Source organism: Pelodiscus sinensis, chromosome 5, assembly GCF_049634645.1.
Source record: "Pelodiscus sinensis isolate JC-2024 chromosome 5, ASM4963464v1, whole genome shotgun sequence".
NCBI classification, from domain to species: domain Eukaryota; kingdom Metazoa; phylum Chordata; order Testudines; family Trionychidae; genus Pelodiscus; species Pelodiscus sinensis.
The window spans coordinates 77,387,288-77,409,992 of record NC_134715.1 but is presented as its reverse complement, the minus strand read 5'-3'; the positions used below and the strand labels follow the sequence as shown (position 1 = coordinate 77,409,992).

Sequence of the window (22,705 nt, the reverse complement as noted above, 5' to 3'; positions counted from 1 at the left end):
CAAATCCAGGACTCTCCGATCCAGCAAGGAGATGGATGTTGCTGGACCAGAGCCCCAGGAGCGGGAGCCAGCTGGGAGAATAAGGGGTCTGCGGAGTCCCAGCATCAGCGGGGCAGGTGGCCAGAGAGCCCCTGGCAGCGGGGCTGGCAGCAGCCGGGGAATCCCAGGAACCCCCAATGACAACAGGACTGGGATGGCTGAGCAGCCCTGACCAGGAAACACATGGTGGCAATGGGGCCAGGCAGTGGCCCAGGAGCTCCAGCTGGGGAACCCCAACAGTGGGGTCAGGCAGCAGCCCCAGGCCCAGCCCCAGCTGGGGAATCCCTGGTGGCAGTGGGGCTGGCCTGGCAGCCCTGGCTGGAGAACCCCAGGAACCCTGGCAAACCCCCAGCAACCTCCAAAGGTAGCAGGGATGGTGGCGGCAGGGCAGCCCTGCCTGGGGAACACCTGGGAACTCCCAGCATAGCCAGCAGGCAGGTGCCCCAGGCCAGCTTTATTGGGGTAGTGGCAGGGTGGGGAGCCTCACAGAAAGGGAGCTGGCAACGGGGCAGCCAGCAGGAGAGCATTATCCTCCCCGGGTCTGGCAAACTCCTTGGTCCGGGACAGCTCAGGGCTTGAGGGTACTGGACCAGGGAGGTCCAACTTGCATTTGGAAAAAAATGGAGAGACTAGAAATATCAATTTTCTCTTCCTTAATGCATAGAATACTAGAATATTTCATTTGAAGATTACCTGAATTCTAGCAATTTTAGAGGGGAGGCATCTAGCTAGAAGGGAGAGATGTTCTGGATCCTCTCATGTTACTTGCAAGCAGGATAGTCACAGACTCGCCGTGCTGCTGGGGAAGGGAGTGGGCCCCAATCCCATACCCCCAGAAGGGACAGGATCCCAGGCAAAAGGGGCTGCTGAAAGTGCATGTCCCCTCTCCCCAACCCCAGCACTGCTCAGGTCTCTGCAGCATATTGCACAGGGCACCAGCAGCAATTTAAAGGTCCCAAAGCTCAGGGTTCTGCCCACCAGCGGCAGGCCTGCTTGCAATTCACCTTAATCCATAGGGCCTGCCCACAGCCCTCTGCGTCACTGCATTTTAACAAATTAGGTCTATATGTCCACATTATCCCCTCTCTAATATTACTTTGTATATTTGTATCACATTGCCTCTCTCTTATTCATTTCCTCCCTAAGGTAAACAATCCCAGTCTTTTCAGCATCCCTTCATGTGAAAATTTACCATGTAGCTAATTATCCTCATCACCCTCTCTTCTCTCTCTATTTCTGCTCTATTTTAAAGAGGCTGATTCTTTATGATATAAGATTGAAAGAGTTGCCAGTCCATCATGACTATTTCATGAACTCAGAATACAGGTGAAACAAAATATGAAGGATAAGAACAATCACCAATTAAAAGCACATAATAGGAACATAGATGAATTACTGTGGATTGGTTTAATTTTTTCCTACAAGGGCCGTTGCCATTTAGACAGTCTGAAATACAATGTCCTAAGAGTTCAAACTTATACTTTAAAAATTCAATGTATTTTGCTGCTAGATTTAAGTGCCATTTTTAATTGCTGATGAAATGCATTGACCCGTTCTTTCTGAGCTGGCCAATCCAAGATGCAGCGAGATTTGAACATTCCTCTTCTCAAGCAAAGTGCATGATTCAGCTTGTAATCTGGAATGTCATGAAGAAAGATCAGTATGATGGAATCCCGACTTTGCTCAATAGCTTGCTGGACAGCATGATACACCTTGAACCTTAAACAAAATTAGAACAATTAATGTCTCAAAACTACATGATATAAACGTACACAGAGCTAATAGGAATGAGTGACATCCAATAATTTTCTGTGATAGTTCCACAAAGGTCAGTGCAGAATTAGGTCTTTAATTTATATATAGTTAACATTTAACCTTTAAGATAATGCTGTTATTACATAAATACATCACTATTTTTTTTAAATTAAACTAAAAAAAAAAAAATCTGCCTTCCAAGTCAACTGTCTCAATTTTAGTTTCACTTAGTAAATACTGTAATCTTTCTGTCAGCCACACAAATTGGTAGCAGTAAGGCCCTGTCTCAAAAAATTATCTTTGTAAGTTAACCTCATCAATCACTCTCATCTCAAACCTCTATTTTTAGGGAAGATCATCTGAGGAGCAATGATGGTGTGATTTACTAGACAATTAGGTACATTATGAACCAAATTCTGCTTTCATTTACACTGAGGTACATCTGGAGTACACTTAAACCTCATTAATCTGGCAACCCTGGGAAACAGGGTACACCAGACTAAAGAATTTGCTAGGCCTGGGAGGGCACTGTGGGATATTTATGTGGTGCCTCACTAGCAGGGCTCCACTCCCACTGCCTGAAGCTATGGGAGCATCTGGGCAAAGCCTCAGGGGAAGCACATCACTATGTTGCTGTTGCCCCAGCTTTGGGGTAGGGGAAACAGCAGCACACAGAGCCGCTTCCTCCTCACCTATCAGGGTCCGTACCACAGGTGTTCCCGGATTAGGGACACCCAGAGTACAGAGGTTCATGTGTACTGCCATTACATTTCAGAGCATCTACCCCACAGTCACACTCGTGTCACAAAATATAATTTCCCTTGCGTTTTCTGTTTTAAAGAAAGTTAACCACTGTCTTAGAGATGACTGTATTAAAGATTTTCTGAACAAGTGTTATTCATGTACACACAGCATACTCACTTTTTGCACCAGGGATCTTTTAGGAGATGTTCAGTGACAACAAAGATAATCTTTCGACTTCTTTTTATACTATTAATAGTGGCTTCAAATTTAGATATGCCTGCTTCAAAATCTCGTTCCTCTAAACAAAACCTAATTTGAGACTGATCGTTTTTTTCCAGAGGAATGAAGTTCTTGGACACCCACTTCCTGTCTCTTCTTGCATGAATAATGTAGGCATCATAATCAAATTCTTCCTGTTGCCTGTCTATTTCTGTAAAACCAAGTACTCGATTCACTGACACAGTCCAGTAAAAAGCTATCCTCCAGCCTTCAAAATGGATGAGAATGACAATGAAAATGAGGAGCATTATCAAAGTGGTGCTTATTATATACAATAGTTTAAAAGGGGCACTATCTTTGCAGGGTGAAATGTCAAAATGCATCACCAGAGTACTATGATACTTAGATGGGGTATTGCAAAGATAATGGGTATCTAATCCAGGTATGTTTGTTTGGGTCACATTAAGCCAATTAACAAACCAGGAGATGCTTTCACAGGTACAATCAAATGGATTGGAATCCATCTCTAGTTCTTTCAGGTTCTTGAAAACTATCCCAAACACTTTTTCTTCAATAGATGTTATAAGATTTTTCTGAAGGATTAATGAATTCAGAGATTTCTGATCATCAAACAAAGATGCTGGAAGCAAGTTCAAATTATTTAATCCTAAATCCAGGATTCTTAATTGAAACAAACCCTTGAAAACTTGTACTGGAATCTCATCAAAACCATTAGACTTCAAATTAAGTACATGAAGGTTAAGAAGATCTTTTAAAAAAAGGACAGGACTTCCTGGATTGGCATGTTTCCAAAGTCGAGCCAAATTATTATGTTGCAAATCCAAAATTTCAAGTCTGTGAAGTCCATCAAACAAATCATCTTTTAGGTTAGCTAGATTGTTGTTGCTGATATCCAGGATGGTTAGATTCTGTAGAGGGTGAAAAGGTGACGGAGAGATGTCCAGACTGCTACAAGCTACCTTCCGTAGCATAAGTTTTCTAAGGCTTGGAACAAAAGCAAATGATTTGCTTGTCAAAGTCAACTGTTTATTGTAGGAAAGGTAGATAACCTCAATATTTTGCAGACCTTTAAACTCATGACCTGTGAGAACTTGGTTAATTTCATTGAGTCCCAAATCAAGAATTCTTAGGTGTCCCAACCAAGAAAATGCTCCACTTTCTATTTTTGTGATTCTACTTTTTGTAACGTTAAGAAACTGCAGAGTAGAATTAGCAAGTGATGAAAACGTTTTATTAGTTATTATTTGTAAGCCATTGGTCCAGTTACATAGACTCAAATATTTCAGATTGTCCAAGCCTGTAAACATATTAGGAGTAATTTCTTGAAAACTATTACCATCTAGAAGAAGCTCCTCTAAATGGCTTAGCCAATGAAATGCAAAATCATCAATTTTTCTGACATGCGATCTTCTCAGATTCAAATACTTGACACTGGACAATCCATACAATGAATGAGAAGTCAAGTTATAAATCTTATTATCCTCTAGATTTAAATATTCTAAGTTTGAAAGCCCGGCAAAGGACTCATTTTCTATTGTGAGCAAATAATTTTTGGAAAGGTTTAAAGATGTGAGATTTGTTGTTTGCAGTCCTTGGAAGGTTGACTTGTAAATACAAGAAAGCTGGACCTGGCTCAGCGAAAGATTCTGAATTCTTGTGCCTGATAATTCTAAACAAAGTTTCTCTGTGTCATTTTCACTAAGTTTCATGTTGTTCAGCACAAGGCCATACAGATTTCCAATTGCACGTAAACAGCCTGTGTGAAACTAGAAGGGAAAAAAATGAATGATTTTGACATTTAAAGAAAATTCACTTTAAAAAGTTGTTTCACAAAGCCAAAACTTGAAAAGTTCTTCAAATCACTACCAGAGACAAGCAACACAATTTAAAATAACTTGTAGATTTTCAATAAATTCCACAGGACTTAACCAAATTGTATTTGAAAATGTGTTATATTTCTATAGTAATGGTTCAAAATACTGTAATAATGCCATTAAAATGTAATAATTTGTGTAAGTACTGAAAAGTAATTTAGGTTTTTTTCATTAAAGACATGAAAACTAATGGAATTTAGTGTCTAATTCTTATGTAACTCTGAATCTTTACATGTAACCTGGAAATATATGTAACAAATCTCTGTGCCATGTATTTCCTGTGAGTTTTTTTTTACTGATCTATTGTCAAGAAGTGGCAATATGACACTAAATCAAAGGGAACATGAATATACTTTGGCATGCAGGAAAAAAAGTATTTAGACCTACAATAAAAGCCAAGATGAACACAGCGACCTTTTTTTTGCTCATAGTGTGCGCTCATTAAACTAGAGTCCATACATTTGCTTCTACATAATGAATGACAGACACACATAAAAATATTTGTCCTCTTTCTTGATTTGTTAACAGAATCGATGAGTGATAGGCACAAGTATTCATTTGTGCCAGTAATTCAAATACATAAGCCAGAAAGAACTGTTTAACTTTCAGATCCTCCACTGTGTTTGGGGGAGGATGCAGGGGAACAGAAGCCAAAAAAAAAAAGAAAACAAAAAAAAAATCCAATTCTGCTTTACCTGGGAAATGAGTACATTTAACCTGAAAGTCGGTGAGGGTGCATCTACACTAGCCCCTTAGTTTGAACTAGGGAGGCTAATGAGGGCGACTGAAATTGCAAATGAAGTGCGGGATATTTAAATATCCCGCGCTTCATTAGCATGTTCCCAGGTGGTTGCCATTTTGGAAACTGACTAGCCCAGAATAACTGCCCGCATCTACACGCGGCAGAGAAATGGGAGTTCGAAGTAAACCCCTTAACTCAAATTAGCTGTTAAACCTCATTCCACGAGGAGTAACAGCTAATTCGAGTTAGGGGTTTACTTTGAACTCCCGTTTCTCTGCTGCGTGTAGATGCGGGCAGTTATTCCGGGCTAGTCAGTTTCCAAAATGGTGACCACCTGGGAACATGCTAATGAAGCGCAGGATATTTAAATCCTGCGCCACATTTGCAATTTTGGTCACCCTCATTAGCCTCCCTAGTTCGAACTAGGGGGCTAGTGTAGACATACCCCGAGAGAGAAATTTAGAACTCTTGTAATATCATTTTTTAAATCACTTTTTAGAGCAGAAACATATTTTAATGCTGTAATGATTGTAGTGTGCATGTATAGTACATAAAATAGCAGGGAATAAACCTGAATAGCAGCAGCGCAGGGGAGCAGGTGGCTCCATGGGAGCCAGTGCTTGTGGGGAGCCGACTTAAAAGCCAGCTCCCCTGCAAGCACCAGCTTCCTCCTACTGCCTCCCCACCCCCTGTCTCTGATAACGAAGCAGCAGAGGGAAGGCCTTTACGTATATATCCATGAGGGCTAACCAATGAGCCCAAGCTCATCGGTTAACTGTTTAAACAAATACACCAACACATTCCTAGTCTACACTACATTTTAAAATCCAAAGCAGTAAGTTTTAGAGGCCTGGACTATAGACTCAAGTTCACAGGGCTCTACTTAAGGAACTAAAAGCAGCTGTGCAGAGGCTATGACTTGGACTAGATCAGTGGTTCCCAACCTATGGTCCGTGGACCCCTGGGGATTTGTGGCAGTACAGTAGGAGGTCCGTGTGGAGCCTCTTGCAGCCAGCACATCCTGCAACCCGCATTGCTTCCCACAGCTCAGGAAGCAGTGCAGGCTGAGGGACACGCAGGCTGCAGGCACAGCTATATTGTTTTGGGGGGAGAGGGTCCATAAAATTATAACTGATTGTAAAGGGGTCTGTATCCTTGAAAAGGTTGGGAGCCACTGGACTACAGCCCAGGCTCTGAAGCCCTCCCTCACCCAGTCTTCTGACCCTGAACCCTTTGTCTAAAGGTAGCATAAGTCCATTTGTAGACCTGGATTCCGAGACTCACTGCTGCAAGTTTACAATGTAGATGTAGTTTTGGTTACTAATTGTGAACCAGTCCTGTTCCCATTTATTTCAGAAGCCGAATTATGCCCTTCACTTCTACTCTTACTCCATTTACATAATAAACCAACTCACAATATCAAGTAAAAAGTAATACGTATTTTATTACAAGAGAACAGTATTATCTCTGACCAAATTAATACTATTTTTTTCAGTGACTGGCATATAGAAAACATATAGGTCGCATCATCAGCTAGTGTAAATCATTTGTAGCAGGTGAGGATGTGGTCTTGTATTTCTTACCTTGTTTAATGGATTTGATGATAAATCAAGCCTAGTTAAGGAAGTGTTGCTAAGAAAATCTAGTTCTTCTCTTTTTAACTCAGTGATTCGATTCTCTGACAGCACAAGCTCACGAAGGTTCTCCAACTGGGTTTGAGATCCTAATTTTGTTGAAAGCAAACGATTATGGGATAAATCCAGTATGCTCAAATTCTGAAGAAAATAAAAAACAGGTGAGAATACAGTCACAAGTTAGATACCTTTGGAACTATGTGAGCCAGTCTGACATTGAAAATTGGTCATATAACCAGAATCAGGCGAGCAACAGAACAGAAGTTGTAACATGGAGTAACACACACATTGGAAGGCAATAGTCTGTCTACATCAGATGTTACCTATAATGGGAATCCTTAAACTAGATCAATGGTGCGCAACGTGTGGCTCATGACCCCCTTGGCAGGAGAGCGGACTGGCACTTTAAATTAAGGGTTAAAGGGGCTGCAACAAAATGTTCCCAGCGTTTTTTTTTTTTTTTTTTTTTTTTGCGCTACAAAAATTTTCCCAGCCCCTCAAAAGGTTGAGCACCACTGATCTAGATGACCAATCTGGCAGCAGACTGCTGACCTCCAGTACCCTGTAGAAGAGAGCCAAAGGGATATTACACAAAGGGAAAAGGAACAGTTACGTCCAGCCTCAATCACAAGGGGCTCATCTAGACTTCGCTAGAGTGTCGAAAGAGGATATGCAAATTCCGTGGGAATTTGCAAATCTTCTTCCAATTTCACTTTCAAAAGCAGCCATACTGAGTCAGACCAAAGGTCCATCCAGCCCAGGACCCTGTCAGCTGACAGTGGCCAATGCCAGGTGTCCCAGAGGGAGTGAACTGAATAGGTAATGATCAAGCGATCTCTCTCCTGCCATCCATCTCTGACCAACAGAGGCTAGGGACACCATTCCTTACCCATACTGGCTAATAGCCATTAATGGACTTAACTTCCCTTTAACTGCCCTTTTCTGATGTGCCACATCTTTTTTCTGAGAATGTTTATCCTCTGATCTGGCCCATACTTTATCCTTTTCTATCCTCTCCTCCTGACTAAAACCTAGGAAATCTCTATCAATAGACTCTCCTCTAAGAGACGTCTCTGTCCAATCCACGTGCTCCTCTGCATCAATCGGCTTTCCCCCATCTCTTAGTTTTAACAACTGCTCTGCGACCTTTTTAATGTTAAGTACCAGCATTCTGGATCCACCTGTCCCAGCTCTGAGCCATCCCAAACCCAGAGCCACTTCCTGCACGCCAAGCCCCTCATCCCAAACTCCACCCAAAAGCCCATACACACAAGTCCACAGCCATTACCTCCTCCTGCACCAAACCCCAGCCCAAAGCCTGTACTCTCTTGTAACCAATCCCCAGACGTGTGCCCCTCCCAAACTTGGAGCCCCCTCTTGCATCCCAAACTGCTCATCTCTGGGACCACCTACAAGCCTGCACCCCCAACCCAGAGCCATCCCCTCAGTTCCTTGCTCCAGACCAAGTACCCCAACTACTTGCTCCAGCCTGGAGTCCCCTCCTGCATCTTGAGCCCAAACCCCTATTTAGAGCTCTCACGCTCTCCCACACCCTTTCCCCTGTGCAAGTCCAGTGAAATTGAGTGTGGGGGAGAGTGAGCCACTGAGGAAGGAGGAATGTAATGAGTGGGGATAGGGCCTCTGGGAAGGGCAGGGCTAGGGTGCTCAGTTTGGTGCCAATAGAAAGTTGGTGACTACCAGTTGGCACTGTATTTTAATATATTAAACATTGGCACTCAGTCAGAGGCCCAAAGATATTAACAAGGTCACAAGTTATCAGAATCAAAGTCTATTTCCTCAAATAAAAACTGGGAATTACAATACTTTGCCAACCTCACACTATTAATTCAGGCTAGACTGTCATCCTCTAGTGGCAATAGTCACAAAACCTATTTATCTAAATAACCACGTATCTCCACACTCTAGGGGTATGTCTAGACTACAGGCTTTTGTCGACAAAAGTTTTGTCGACAGATACTGTCGACAAAACTTCTGTCGACAAAGAGCGTCTACACTACATTCAGTTCTGTCGACAAAGCAAGCTGCTTTGTCGACATGGTAGTGTAGACGTAAAGGACAGTTTACATGCAGTAACACCTTCTGTCGACAGAAACTCTGTCGACAGAAGGCGTTATGCCTCGTAAAATGAGGTTTACCAGCGTCGACAAAACTGCTGAGTTCTGTCGATGTTATGTCGACAGAACTCAGCGGTAGTGTAGACGCAGGTATAGTTTTGTCGACAAAAGTCCACTTTTGTCGACAAAACTCTGTAGTCTAGACACACCCTAGGATAATCACCAAGTAGCACAGGGGGAATGCCAGGAACATAGCCAAAGGAAATTGTTCTGATGATTTCTCAATTGCTAAGAGAAAGCTTAGCTTGTCAGGGTAACCAAAACACTCCCTTGAGCTATTGTAGATCAGTTTACAGATGAATAAACTGTGGTTACTTTGATCTTTCACAACTACCCAAGGCAGAAGAATGCTGACAAATTCTAAGCAGATGACCATGTTGACTAGCAGCTATCAATTCATATTAACCCCAAAAGCTCATAGAAGCCTGAAAAAGGAAGGAAATTAAGCCCTACAGCTTGGTAAAGAAAGTCACAATTGTGCACATCTGGAATATGAACAGTTGACACACAAAACATAGTACAGGCAGTCCCCGGGTTACGTACAAAATAGGGACTGTAGGTTTGTTCTTAAGTTGAATTTGTACATAAGTCGGGTACCCCAGGTGTCCCCGATTCAGCTGCTGCTGAAACTGACCAGCAGCTGACTACAGGAAGCCCGAGGCAGAGCTGCTTTGCCCCCGGCTTCCTGGAATCAGCCACTGATCAGTTTCAGCAGCAGCTGACTTGGGGACACCTGGGATAGAGCAACTGGGGTGCTGCCAGGTTGGTCCCCGCAGCGCCGAGGTGCGGCGCTGCGGGGACCAACCCGGCAGTGCCCCAGCTGCTCTGTCCCAGGCATCCAGATTCAGCCGCTGTTGAAACTGACCAGCAACGGCTGAATCAGACACGCCTGGGGCAGAGCAGCTGGAGTGCTGCTTGGTTGGTCTGGTAGCGCTGACCCTTGGCGCGGCAGGACCAACCCAGCAGCACCCCAGCTGCTCTTGGGGACGCCTGGGGCAGAGCAGCTGGGGTGCTGCTGGGTTGGTCCAGTAGCGCTGGACTAACCCGGCAGCCCCCCAGCTGCTCTACCCCAGGCTTCGGTGAGAAAAGCCTGGTCTGCTGGGAAGGGGGGGCGCACTAGCTGCGCCCCCTCCCCCCCCAGAAGACCAGGGAGACGCGGAGCGGCTTTTCTCACCGTGGAGGACGAGGGCAGCGGGACCGCAGCGTGTTTCGACGGTCCCGCCACCCGCGTCCTCCGCAGCGAGAAAAGCGTGGTCTGCTGGGGGGGGTGCACTAGCTGCGCCCCCCCCCAGCAGACCAGGGAGACGCAGGCGGCGGGACCGCCGAGACGCACTGTGGTCTCGCTGCCCGCGTCCTCCGTGGCTTTGCTCCGCTTCTCCCTGGTCTGCTGGGGGACTTAAAAAAGTTTTGCGCAAAAGGGACTTTTGCCCGAACAGGAGCAGCATAGTATTTCCACAAAAAGCACTGACTTCTTACAGTAGGAAGTCAGTGCTTTTGCGGAAATTCAAGCAGCCAGTGTAGACAGCTGGCAAGTTTTTCCGGAAAAGCGGCTGGTTTTCCGGAAAAACTGGCCAGTCTAGACACAGCCATGTCGTATTATTTCCTCTCATTTTTACAGGGCCTGATAGGGAATGATATATAACCTCAAGCTTTGCCTCTACCATTTCTCCAAACCTGCCCACTTCCCATCATGGATCTTAGACCCTATATACAGAGAGGTCTCAATACAGGAATAAAGGGATGTAAGGAAGGATGCCACAGAAGTCACAGAAACCCCACAGCACTGACCCAGTGGACCTTCTCTGTTCAATTTTTTTGGAAAATATAAGGGCTGAAGAAGTTAATACTAACAATAGGTTGTTTCTTCTCCAGAGAATAAAGAAGAGTATATTTAGTTTTGGAAGGCAAAACTATTGATCCATAAATGATGGTAAACATTGATTTCACTGTACATTCAAACAGATAGAAAATACTTCCATCAATTATAATAAAAATTTACAGATAGCCAAAGAAAGCAAAATGTTGTTTGAGTTTGATATTAGGCTATTTATCTTGTATATTTTGACATATGAAGTTAACAAATTGTGTTTTAACAGTTATAATGTTGAACTTTTTGAATCTCAACATCTACTGTTAAATTGTCTGGACCCACCCATAATTTCCCATAGCTGCAAACATTCAAAATGATTAAAATAATAAAATATTAAACATCAATATTAGCTGACAAAATTGTTTCAATTGTAATTGTTACAATTGTAACAATTAAAAATTGAATTTTGTGCAAGCCTAAGTGTATTGGACCTTCACAGAGGGGACCCAGGACCTGCTCTGGAGATGCACTGGATTTTAATTCAGTAATTTATTCTCTTCTCCTTTTCTCTTTTAAAGAATGAAGAGCAATATTTCTATATCTTACCTTCAGGTTTTTAAAGGGATTGTTTTTTATTTTTATTATGTTGTACCCTAAATTGAGCTCCATCAGGCTGGAACAGGAAGAAAAAACATTGTCAGTGAGCTCATACAACTGATTATGTTGAAGCTTCAAAACTTTTAACAAGGGCAGGATTTGACACAGTTCTGGATGCAATTTAGAGAGTGTGTTGGATCCTGCATTCAGGTAAGTAAGCTGGCTGTACTTTGTAAAATTTTCAGGTGGTAGTTTGTTCAGCTGGTTATGAGAAATGTCCAACGCTGTTATATTAATTGGGAGATCTGAAGGAATTTGCTTCAGCTTTAGATGACTGCAGTCCGCCACCTGATTTCTGATTTTACATTGGTTCTCAGTTGTTACACAGAGCCAGGAGCAGGTCAACAGGCTTAAAGACAAGCAGGCCCAACTGGAAAGGGTAGCTCTCATTGTTCTATCTACAAAAAGAAAAATGGTAAAATATGTACATTGACACTTACTGTAAAGTAAGCCAGGCTTATAATCAAGTACTTTCAACTATGCTAGATACACTACAAAACAAATCTGATAATTTTAAGTTACCTAAAACATTTACACTCCCCTCCCCATACAGTAGCACTTCTCTGTTAAAAAAAAATAAACTCAGTCACATCCCCAAAACTTTGTTTTTGCTGTGTCAAATCTAATTGGAAATGTTTTAACTTCTTTATTTCAGAGAAAACAGGGTGTTTTAAAAATACCAATTTAAACATGGCCCAAAATTAAAATCCATAAAATCAAGATGTTACAGAGTGGTATTAGCCCCAAATAAAGGAAGAAGCTATTGCACCTGTGATTCACCAGCTGCCTTCTAAGTACGCCTAGGTTCCATAAATAAGAGGTCCCAGAAAGGTCTGTCAGGACAGGTGAGAAGTTGAACTTTTTAGGGACCCCGAAAGATGTTAGTTAGTGTCTCAAGCTAGGTGAGTAACAAGAGCGGTGAAATGTTTGTTCCTAAGTGAAAAATCCAGGATTGGGGAGAGTTTAAGGACAGAGAGACTTGCCTGTGACTTCTAAGGCAGAGGATGGAAGGCAGCGGAACAGCAGAGGGTTTTACCTGTTGGTGTCTCCATGCATAGAGAGCTGGGCCTAGATGACCAATAAGAGGGTATGGGGAAGTGAAGGATGCTGCTTGAGTGAGGATGAACTCTCATTCCAGAGAGGCTGAGGGGATTTCTCCTGAGAACAGTAGGGTTGTACTTTAGCTTGAAGGGATGGGGAGACTATTATGGTGACAGGAGAGGACTGAAGAAGATCTTGTGTGTGTGGTGGAGGATGCTGGAGTGTGCTATGAGGAGGGACTAGTGACTATAACATTTTCATAACTATATCACTGGGAGGGAGAAATGGCCTACATGTGGCTTTTGCTGTGGATTATTTGAACTATGTTTTAATAACGCTGCTCTCCTCACCCAGGCTATTAGTGTATCAATTACACTTGTTTGGTGTACTGGGGACTCTGAAGGAACAATGCTGAAGAAGGGGCACTTGTTGGCTGCGTCTAGACTGGCATGATTTTGCAGAAATACTTTTAACGGAAAAGATTGGCACGGATGCTTTTGCGCAAAAAATGCTTTTGGTCAAAAGCATCCGTGCCCAGTATAGACGCGCTTTTGCGCAAGAAAGCTCCAATGGCCATTTTAGCCATCGGGCTTTCTTGTGCAAAAAATTAAGGTGCCTGTCTACACTGGCCCTCTTGCGCAAGTATTCTTGCGCAAGAGGGCTTATCTCTGAGTGGGAGCATCAAAGTATTTGTGCAAGAAGCACTGAATTCTTACATTAGAATGTCAGTGCTCTTGTGCAAATTCAAGCAGCCAGTGTAGATGGCTGGCAAGTTTTTATGCAAAAGCGCTTGCTTTTGCGCAAAATCTTGCCAGTGTAGACGCACCCGTTCTGTTGCAACCTGATGCTGAAGGGTGTTTTGGGAGGGGTCACCCTGCCACATGGGGATTGTTAATAAAACCTAAACCAACTGAAATCTTTCAGCATCTTAAATATCACTCTTCAAACAGCTCTTTTTACAAAACAAGCACTTCCCCCATGGTCTTTGAAACCTCAACTTTAAAAATCCAGTAGTGAAACTGACTTAATTCTCTCGGTCCCATCTGAGAGAAATATAAAACACAAGTTAAAATGATGGGCATGTTGGATTGTTAACATTCTTCCATTTTTTATATTCTAATGTTTTAGTAAGGCAAGAGATTTATTACCAGCTTATGTCTTTTTTTTAAAACATGTTTGTTCAAACATCCCCTTTTGAAACTCAAACATTTCAGCATTGTACAAAGTGCACTGCATGGGAACTAGATAAGGAAGCTGCCAAGAAAGAGATGAAAGTGAAACTAAATAGAGAATGCCACAAAGGGAAAATACAACGCAGAAGTGGCAACTTTAATCTGTAAATAAAATTCTTCATTGGATTAATCTATGATGTTTCTAGCATCAGAGGTAAGGACATTTGTGGTCTTGCAAGTATATCAGACCAAATTTGCAATTAGGTACACCCATGTATCCATATTAATTTTAGGCTCCGATTCAGTTAGGTGCTTCAGCATGTACCTCACTTTAAACAGATTTATAGTCCCACTGGTTAGAGAATGCTCATGCACTTAGGCTATGTCTACAGTCATGACTGTCCTTCAGGCATATGCAACATACACAGCTGTGCAGGGCACCCAAAAACTAGGGACACCACCAGAACAGCAAGTAAGAGCAGGATGGCTCCCACACATCCAGTGCACACTGCAGGGTTCTTACACAGGGATTATATTAAAAAAGCTGAGTGTACCAGTGTCATGTATTTTGCAGGAGGGAGAGGACGTGGGGGTGTCTGCAGGGAACTCTGACTCTCCACCTCTGTGAGGCAGGCTGGATAACTCAGTATTCTTTGCTGCCTCGTCTCTCTTTCTCTCCCATGCTGTGTATGAAGCTCTGTGTGTGTCAGAAATGGGGAGTAATGGGTCTTCTGGGGGCACCAGTATAATAATATTGCAAAGGTGCATAAATCCTAACGACAACCCTGTCTATACTTGCAGAGTTTTTTGCACTCTTGTTTCACTCGTTATAGTGAACCAGTGAAAGAAAAGTGCTGGTTTGTGTACTCACTTCCACAGGTGTCAGAGAGTGTTTACATTTCCAGCTCTTCCATTACTATCCCACAGTGCAGCTCTCTCCATTTTGATGATGGGTCTTGTGGAAATGAGTGGGTGATTATGGGCATCCTGGGTACCTGCACAGCCCCCTTTCTCCAAACACTGATTAGCTCCAGTAGCTCAGCATTGTTCCATGCAGGGGATCATTTGCTCAGTGGAGCAGGCATTGTTACCTGGCCAGATTACAGGCAGTCCCCGGGTTACGTGGATCCGACTTACGTCGAATCCCTACTTACGAACGGGGATTTTCTCGCCGCGGAGGACGCGGGCGGCGGGACCGCCCAGACGCACCGCGGTCCTACCGCCTACATCCTCCACGGCGAGAAAAGCTGCTCCGCATCTCCCTGGTCTGCTGGGGTACCAGGGAGACCAGCAGACCAGGGCGACGCGGAGCAAAGCCATGGAGGACGCGGGCAGCGGGACCGTGGCGCATTTCAGTGGTCTCGCCGCCCGCGTCTCCCTGGTCTGCTGGGGGGAGCGCAGCTAGTGCGCCCCCCCCCCCCCCAGCAGACCAGGCTTTTCTCGCCGCGGAGGACGCGGGTGGCGGGACCGCCGAGACGCACCGCGGTCCCGTCACCCGTGTCCTCCGTGGCAAGAAAAGCCGCTCCGCGTCTCCCTGGTCTGCTGGGGGAGGGGTGGGGCGCAGCTAGTGCGCCCCCCCCCCTCCCCAGCAGACCAGGTTTTTCTCGCCGACGCGTGGGGTAGAGCAGCTGGGGGGCTGCCGGTTTGTTCCCACAGCACCGAGGTGCGGCACTACTGGACCAATCCAGCAGCACCCTAGCTGTTCTGCCCCAGGCATCCCCAAGAGCAGCTGGGGTGCTGCCGGGTTGGTCCCACTGCACCAAGGGTCGGCGCTACCAGACCAATCCAGCAGCACTCCAGCTGCTCTGCCCCAGGCGTGTCCGATTCAGCCGCTGCTGGTCAGTTTCAACAGCGGCTGAATCTGGACGCCTGGGACAGAGCAGCTGGGGCGCTGCCGGGTTGGTCCCCGCAGCGCCGCACCTCGGTGCTGCGGGGACCAACCTGGCAGCACCCCAGTTGCTCTATCCCAGGTGTCCCCAAGTCAGCTGCTGCTGAAACTGATCAGCGGCTGATTCCAGGAAGCCGGGGGCAAAGCAGCTCTGCCTCGGGCTTCCTGTAGTCAGCCGCTGGTCAGTTTCAGCAGCTGCTGACTTGGGGACACCTGGGGTACCCGACTTACGTACAAATTCAACTTAAGAACAAACCTGCAGTCCCCATCTTGTACGTAACCCGGGGATTGCCTGTATATGTGCCAAGAAAACAGGAAGTAGAATTTCAAAATTCCTGGGGCTTTAAAAGGGAAGGAGTGGATATCTATTTACCAGGCATCAGAACAACAGAACTACTTGCCAGTGTGATCACCTAAGCACTGAGGAATAGTCTAGGCTAAAATCTTTACACAGAAAAAAAAGATGTCTTCACTTGCACATTATTGCAAAAGTATCACCAGTAAAAGCTGTATGCCTATTGTGGAGGTGGTTTTCTTTTTGTGATACAACTTCTGAGTTTCTCAGCAAAAAGTCACAGGCAAGGGTAGATGCTCTAAAAAAATGACTTTGCCATTCTGAATGGCAAGTGCAGACATGCTGGGTACATGTGTGCCTACTGAGTAGGGATTGCTTAAAATACATAATTCTGTGTAGAATCAGTGGCTAAATGCAGTCATAGATAGACCTCACAGCAGAGTTTTGCCCATTTATTTTAAATAGCTTTCAGTTTATTAGAATAGATATTCTGAAGTCAGAGATCTTTTTAATTTATTCTCTATACAACAGAATTGGTTAAATCTTTTTGAAATAGTACCAGTAATGATCAGTTTCTGTCCAATATTCAATTAGCTCATTTGAAAAGATAAAATGAATTTGTTTAAACATGTTAGACAAAGTTTGATTTACAGCAGAAAGAACAAGTTTATTTCAAAAGGCAAATTAAGTTTCAGGTGTTCCCCTGCCAAATTGTTTTACAATAATATTATTTGAATTTTTTCTTTGTTTCTCTTACTTCTTTTCTTGAAATTAATTAAAAGTAGTATTGCTGGATCTCAAAGATCTTATTACAGGGCCTAATTCAATGGAATTCTTCCATATTTATAGTGCTATAACAGACAAGAATTTAACCCATTATGACTATTGGTTCAATTAATAATGCACTGATACAATAGATAAACAATTATGAGATTTTTGTATTATGAATTTTAAAATCCTACCATTTCCCATATTATCCACCTTGTGATATAGCTATACATCATATATATATAGTAGCCCAATGTCTGAGAGTCTGTAACGCTGAAATGCTGGCTGTTCCCTCTGGGAGGCGCTGTTGCCTGAAATGCTGGCTGTTCCCTCTGGGCGGCCCGTGCTGCATGGGGAGTGCAGGACCCAAACGGCCGCTTGCGCTGCTTGCTCCCCCGCGGCAGCCCGGCTGAGCAGCGCAGAAGTCAGCCGAGTGCCATGGCGGGAGGGGAAGAGGGGCGGGGCGGTGATGTACATGGCCAGGGGGCGGGGCCCGGCCATGTATGTCACCACCGTGCCCCTGTTCGCCTCCCGCTGTGGCATTCGGCTGACTTCTGCGCCGCTCAGCCGGGCTGCCACTGGAGAACCCAAATGGATGCTTGCTCCCCCGCGGCGGCCTGTCTGAGCGGCGCAGAAGTCAGCTGAGTGCTATGGCGGGAGACGAAGGGGGGGTGGGGCGGTGACCATTTGGGCTCCGCAGTCCCCCAAGTGAGAGGCAGAAGGGGGAGGAGAAGAGACATAAAGAGGCAGGAGGAGGAAGAGAGCTGGGGGGGGGGGGAGGCAGGAGGAGGAGAAAAAGACGGAGCGAGAGACCGGAGACTCAGGAGAGAAGACCGACGAGGAGGAGAGACCTGAAAATCCCGTCTTATGATGGGCAAATTGGCTAGTTATATATTATTGGATTATGGAGTAATTTAAAATCTAACAAATACAGCGCACACGCCTTAATCAGATCAGGGGAGGGGGAGGAAGGAGAGAGGGCTGCACCCTTTAACCCAAGAACAGTTCCATTAAATGGAGTGAGACTCCATTAAACTGCAAGGGTCTGACTGTGAAGATCCTACTGCAGAATCTGAGGCTGTGTTCACTGCAGATGTAACAAGTACCAACACTCCGCTCAGCGTAACACAGTTTTAGTTAAATATGCCATTTCTGCTTTCTCTAACTCTATTATGTTGTATTGCTTTTTAAAAACTTTCGCACCAGCTCTATTATGTCAGAATATATCGTCCCATGATAGGGCATACAAATCCTGCACTGGAAAGGCAAGGGTTAACCCTGTTTACCTAACTGAGGAGGCCCTGCTGAGCATGCTCCAGCTGGAGGCCAGATATAAAGGCCTGTAGAGCAGCTTACTCTGGGCTGTTTGTAGTAACTCCTGAAGTAGAGCTGCTGGTCTACTAAGACACCAGTGCTAGCCAGAAAGCAGCTGATGTAGATGCCCCAGCCTGGAATGCCACTGAGAGGAAAGATATGGAGAGCACAATGCTAAAAAGTTGGGTAGGAAGTAATCCAGGGGAATTTTGTGGAGAATGGTAGCTTTGCCAAAAAAGCTTGATGTGTTTTGGGACTCTGCTGAGCTGGTAGTGGGCAACCCTACCACTGACAGGGCTTTGGGTTGAGACCTGGTGGAGAAGGTGGGACTAAGTCCTCCTACCTCATTATGCACAAAAGAATAGGGATGTAAAAAAGTTATTTAAATATGTAATTGTGTAATTCCTAAAAATTGACTTAATATATTTGTTTTATACTCCAGAGCCTACAGCAAATCCACCTCCCTAGGAGCAAAGCTGGCAGAGGATATTGGCCCTGCTCCTGGAGAGGAGGCTTTGCTGTAGGCTTTGCAGCTGGCTCCCAGGGAGCTGGAGCGTAACCTGTGGTGGGGGAGTTGGGCCTGCCATAGATGGGGACTGGCTGGAGCAGCCCCTGTCTGTGATGGGCCTTGGAGGGCTGCAGTAGCAGCCCCCTGGGTGAAGCAGGCAGGGAGTGCTCCAGGGTGAGGCTTATCTGGTAGCCATTTACATCCCTATCCACCTAGTTAGCTCCAGGGTCCAATCAAGCATGGTCCTGAGCACCATCTGAATGTCACCGGAAGTTGGGAAGGTACTGAATATTCCAGAACTGAGGATGCTTGGTGCTTCCCAGGCAGCAATTAGCATCTTGCAGGACTGGCCCCATTGTCTAGAGCCTTTGAAACATGCTACAGGATCAGAGGGGTAGCCGTGTTAGTCTGAATCTGCAAAAGCGTCGGGGAGTCCCGTGGCACCTTATAGACTAACTGAAGTGTTGGAGCATAAGCTTTCACGGGCAAAGACCCACTTCGTCAGATGCATGTAGTGGAAGTTTCCAGAGGATGAATACTAATGCCATGGTGTTTTCTGCCTTAAATATCATTTTTGAAAAGAACAGTTTGAGTAGCTTCTCAATATATTATATGATCGTACAGACCCTTTAGAGATTTGAAATATAATAATTCAGCTTTCATACCAATAATATGCTCATTAGCAATTAACACAGACCTGACAGAAAAATGAATGCAATTAACACAGATCTGATGTACATCAGAGAAAAATGTATTGCTAAGAAATCTAGTGTTCAAGATAAAAATGGCATTGCTTATACATATCCTCATCTGGATTTTTAAGTTTGTAATTGTTGTTTATCAATAAAAACTTTGACTATCTAGTTACTGAGAACTTTAGTTTTCCCTAATTCAAAGTTATTTAAAAATAGGAATTTTCCACTCACCAGACTCGGCAGATAATGACTGCTTTAGGATAGAAAGTCTCCCCCCCCTCCTTTTTTTTTTTTTTTGGCTTGATGAGCTCACAGTCGTCCCCTTCCCCCTTTTCTTTTTTTTTGCTTGTTCTTAGGAAAGGGGATTTCACCATGAGAAACTTCCTAAGTAAAATCTGTATCCTACAGGAAGAGCTGAAGAAAGCACCAAAAGGAGAACTGGTTTAGCTGCACTGGTTGCAGCTAAACAGAATAATCTACTTCTCCCTACTCCTCTGATCCTTCATTATTTGCTTTTGTGGGTGTGTATGTTTTAATATACTCTTCCTGTTTCCTTGCATCCTCCAGCTACTTTTATTTAAAGAGACAAGAGCCCCTGTTATCCCGGTTTATTATCTTTGGTTAGTTGTTGGAAATGAAGTATTGCTCTTTTCAGTCTCCAGTAGTTTCCATTCCCCCATTATCCTTCAAAGATATTTTACAATTGCCTTGTTTCTTAATCTCCTCTTTGCCCTATTCTTCCTCACCTTCTGCCCAGTTCTGCTTAATTTTTAGGTCTTTCCGTTAAGTGTGTATACACTTTCTCTGGTGTAGCTCTTTACTCTGACAATATACAGTCGTACTAGTGCCGGGTGCTACTGAGGACGAAGCACTGCCCTGGGAACAGCAAGTTTCATTATACAGAGGTAAAATGTCAGCACTCAGATCACACTAGTGTGAGCTGATTGCAACACTGGTATAGCTGCATTGTTGCTGGAATACAGATTTGTTTTTTCACCTAATATAAACAATACCTCAAAGGGAACAGAGCATGTCTCCAGCTTCTCATACCGAAACATGTTAAAAGTAAAAGTAGTACTCACATTAGATTTCCAGTTTCAGCCCTCCGTTCAGTGAAACAAAAAAGCAACGTTTCAATCCCATGCTTTAGGCATTTGCAAACTTTCTTTCTGCAACATTCGGGGTGAGGCAAAGCAAAGGCCTCAAGGAGTCTTACTCACCAGGCTGGAGCCTACAAAGCATAGCCTGGGCAAGGACAGAAGAACAAAAACCAATGATACAAGTACTTTTCCTCCCCACTCCACTCTTCCCTCCCACATGCACTACTCAGCACCTTTGCTGCCAACTAATTACAGTCCGGAAGTGAGTCCTTTTGAGAGCATGAATTTAATGCTTTTCAGTTGCCCTTTGATTTCTTTCTACCATTACCAGCTGAATAAACAAAAATACAGAGCAGCCTATGGAACAACTCATAAACTCATGCATGGTCTTGTTTTCTCTGTCTCTGTCCCAATGATAGTTATATTTCTCCTCAGAGTTATAGAGTGAGTGAAAATGACTTTGTAATCCGCTGCTTGGGGCACACGTGACAGACCTGGGCTCTAGTCCCTTTTCCAATTACTGTTTGATTTGTTGCCACAGCGTAACAGCATAAATGTGGAGAGCCTGAGGGAGACAGGCATCAGAGTCAAGTGTTTCAGCCCAGAAGGTGGCCTGTAACATGAGCCCCACTACCAAGCTTTGGTCCTGTGCTTCTCCCCCTTCCCCCCCATCTAAGCCATTGCTAGAGACCTCATTAACATGAGGTCCTGACCCAGTTTGGGGTTCCAGCCTACAGTTTTTGAACCAGTAACTAGCCTGACTCCAGGTAGCTGGTTTCTGTTTGTGGATTGCTATGCAGAGCTACATATTTCACTATACCCAGATGGGTTTGCCTGTGCTTGTGAGGGGGGCAAGCTTAGCAGATGCATTTCTAGTCTTATTCTCTAATTAGTAATCAGAGGCAGCCCTTTAACTACTCTTGGCTTTTTTGGATGATGTTTTTTGATGCCTATCACTCCCCATTCATTGGCTAGGAGCCTAGGGGTGTGTAGATTAGGCTGATCGACAGAGGGAAATGAAGCCGCAATTTAAATAATCACGGCTTCATTTAAATTTAAATGGCTGCCGCGCTGAGCCGACAAACAGCTAATCAGCTGTTTGTCGGCTCAGCGCGCTAGTCTGAACACTCCCGTGCCGACATGAAAGCCCTTTATCGACCTTCCCGTTATGCCTTGTAGGATGAGGTTTACTGGGGAGGTCGATAAAGGGCTTTCATGTCAACAGGGGAGCGTCCAGACTGGCCCGATCTGCCAACAAACAGCTGATCGGCAGAGCAGGGCAGCCATTTAAATTTAAATGAAGCCGTGATTAGTTAAATCGCGGCTTCATTTCCCTTTGCCGAACAAACAAATCTACATGGCTCCGTCGACGGAGCCATGTAGTCTAGACGTACCATAGGGCTGTCTCTAGACTGGCCAGTTTTTCCCGAAAATCAGCCGCTTTTCTGGAAAAACTTGCCAGCTGTCTACACTGGCACTTGAATTTCCGCAAAAGCACTGACTTCCTACCGTAAGAAATCAGTGCTTCTTGCGGAAATACTATTCAGCTCCCGTTCAGGCAAAAGTCCCTTTTGCACAAAGCTTTTGCGCAAAAGGGCTAGTGTAGACAGCTCAGATTTGTTTTCCGCAAAAAAGCGCCAATCGCGAAAATGGCGATCGGGGCTTTTTTGCGGAAAAGTGCGTCTAGATTGGCACAGACGCTTTTCTGCAAAAAGTGCTTTTGTGGAAAAGCATCCGTGCCAATCTAGACGCTCTGTTCCGAAAATGCTTTTAACGGAAAACTTTTCCGTTAAAAGCTTTTCCGGAAAATCATGCCAATTTAGATGCAGCCTAGGTGCCTAACTAGGCTCTGTTGGTTCCCTTGTTGTGATTTTTCATGGTGCCTAAAAGTTGGGTGCTGTAAGGTTCAGCATTGCAATGCCTAAGTCCCTTTGCAGATCCCATGTGAAGCACCTATCAGAATAGATGAAGCTGGCCCATTTTTCCCCCTTTTTAAATCTTCTGCCAGATGAAATGCAACATTGATATAGAGTTACCAACTTTCCCTACTGGATGGACTAGATGCCATTTGCAGCAAAGGCATCCAGGACATCCACCTGGGAAAGTTGATAACCCTACACTGATGCCTTAGATATTTCCTAATTGTTCATGTTTAAAGCTGAAAATGTCTGATGCCAAAAGCAAGGTTAGAATTGTGCAAATCTCTTCATCTATAACAGGGGTGGGGAACCTCTACCCAGCATTCAGGAGCCTGTGCTGGTGCTCTGCTGCCCCCACTGCCCACCACAGGTCTG

General features: G+C 44.6%; 1 protein-coding gene across 1 annotated transcript; it reads right to left on the bottom strand.

Moving 5' to 3' along the window:
* Positions 1-1,431: 1,431 nt before the first annotated feature.
* Positions 1,432-20,835, bottom strand: TLR3 (toll like receptor 3). Its single transcript, XM_006128459.4, has 5 exons — positions 20,394-20,835; positions 11,580-12,028; positions 6,978-7,169; positions 2,716-4,544; positions 1,432-1,758 (listed from the first exon to the last, which is right to left on the bottom strand). Exons 2-5 carry the CDS (start codon positions 12,018-12,020, stop codon positions 1,530-1,532), a joined length of 2,691 nt encoding a protein of 896 aa, XP_006128521.2. The 5' UTR covers positions 12,021-12,028; positions 20,394-20,835; the 3' UTR covers positions 1,432-1,529.
* Between the last annotated feature and the right edge of the window lie 1,870 nt (positions 20,836-22,705).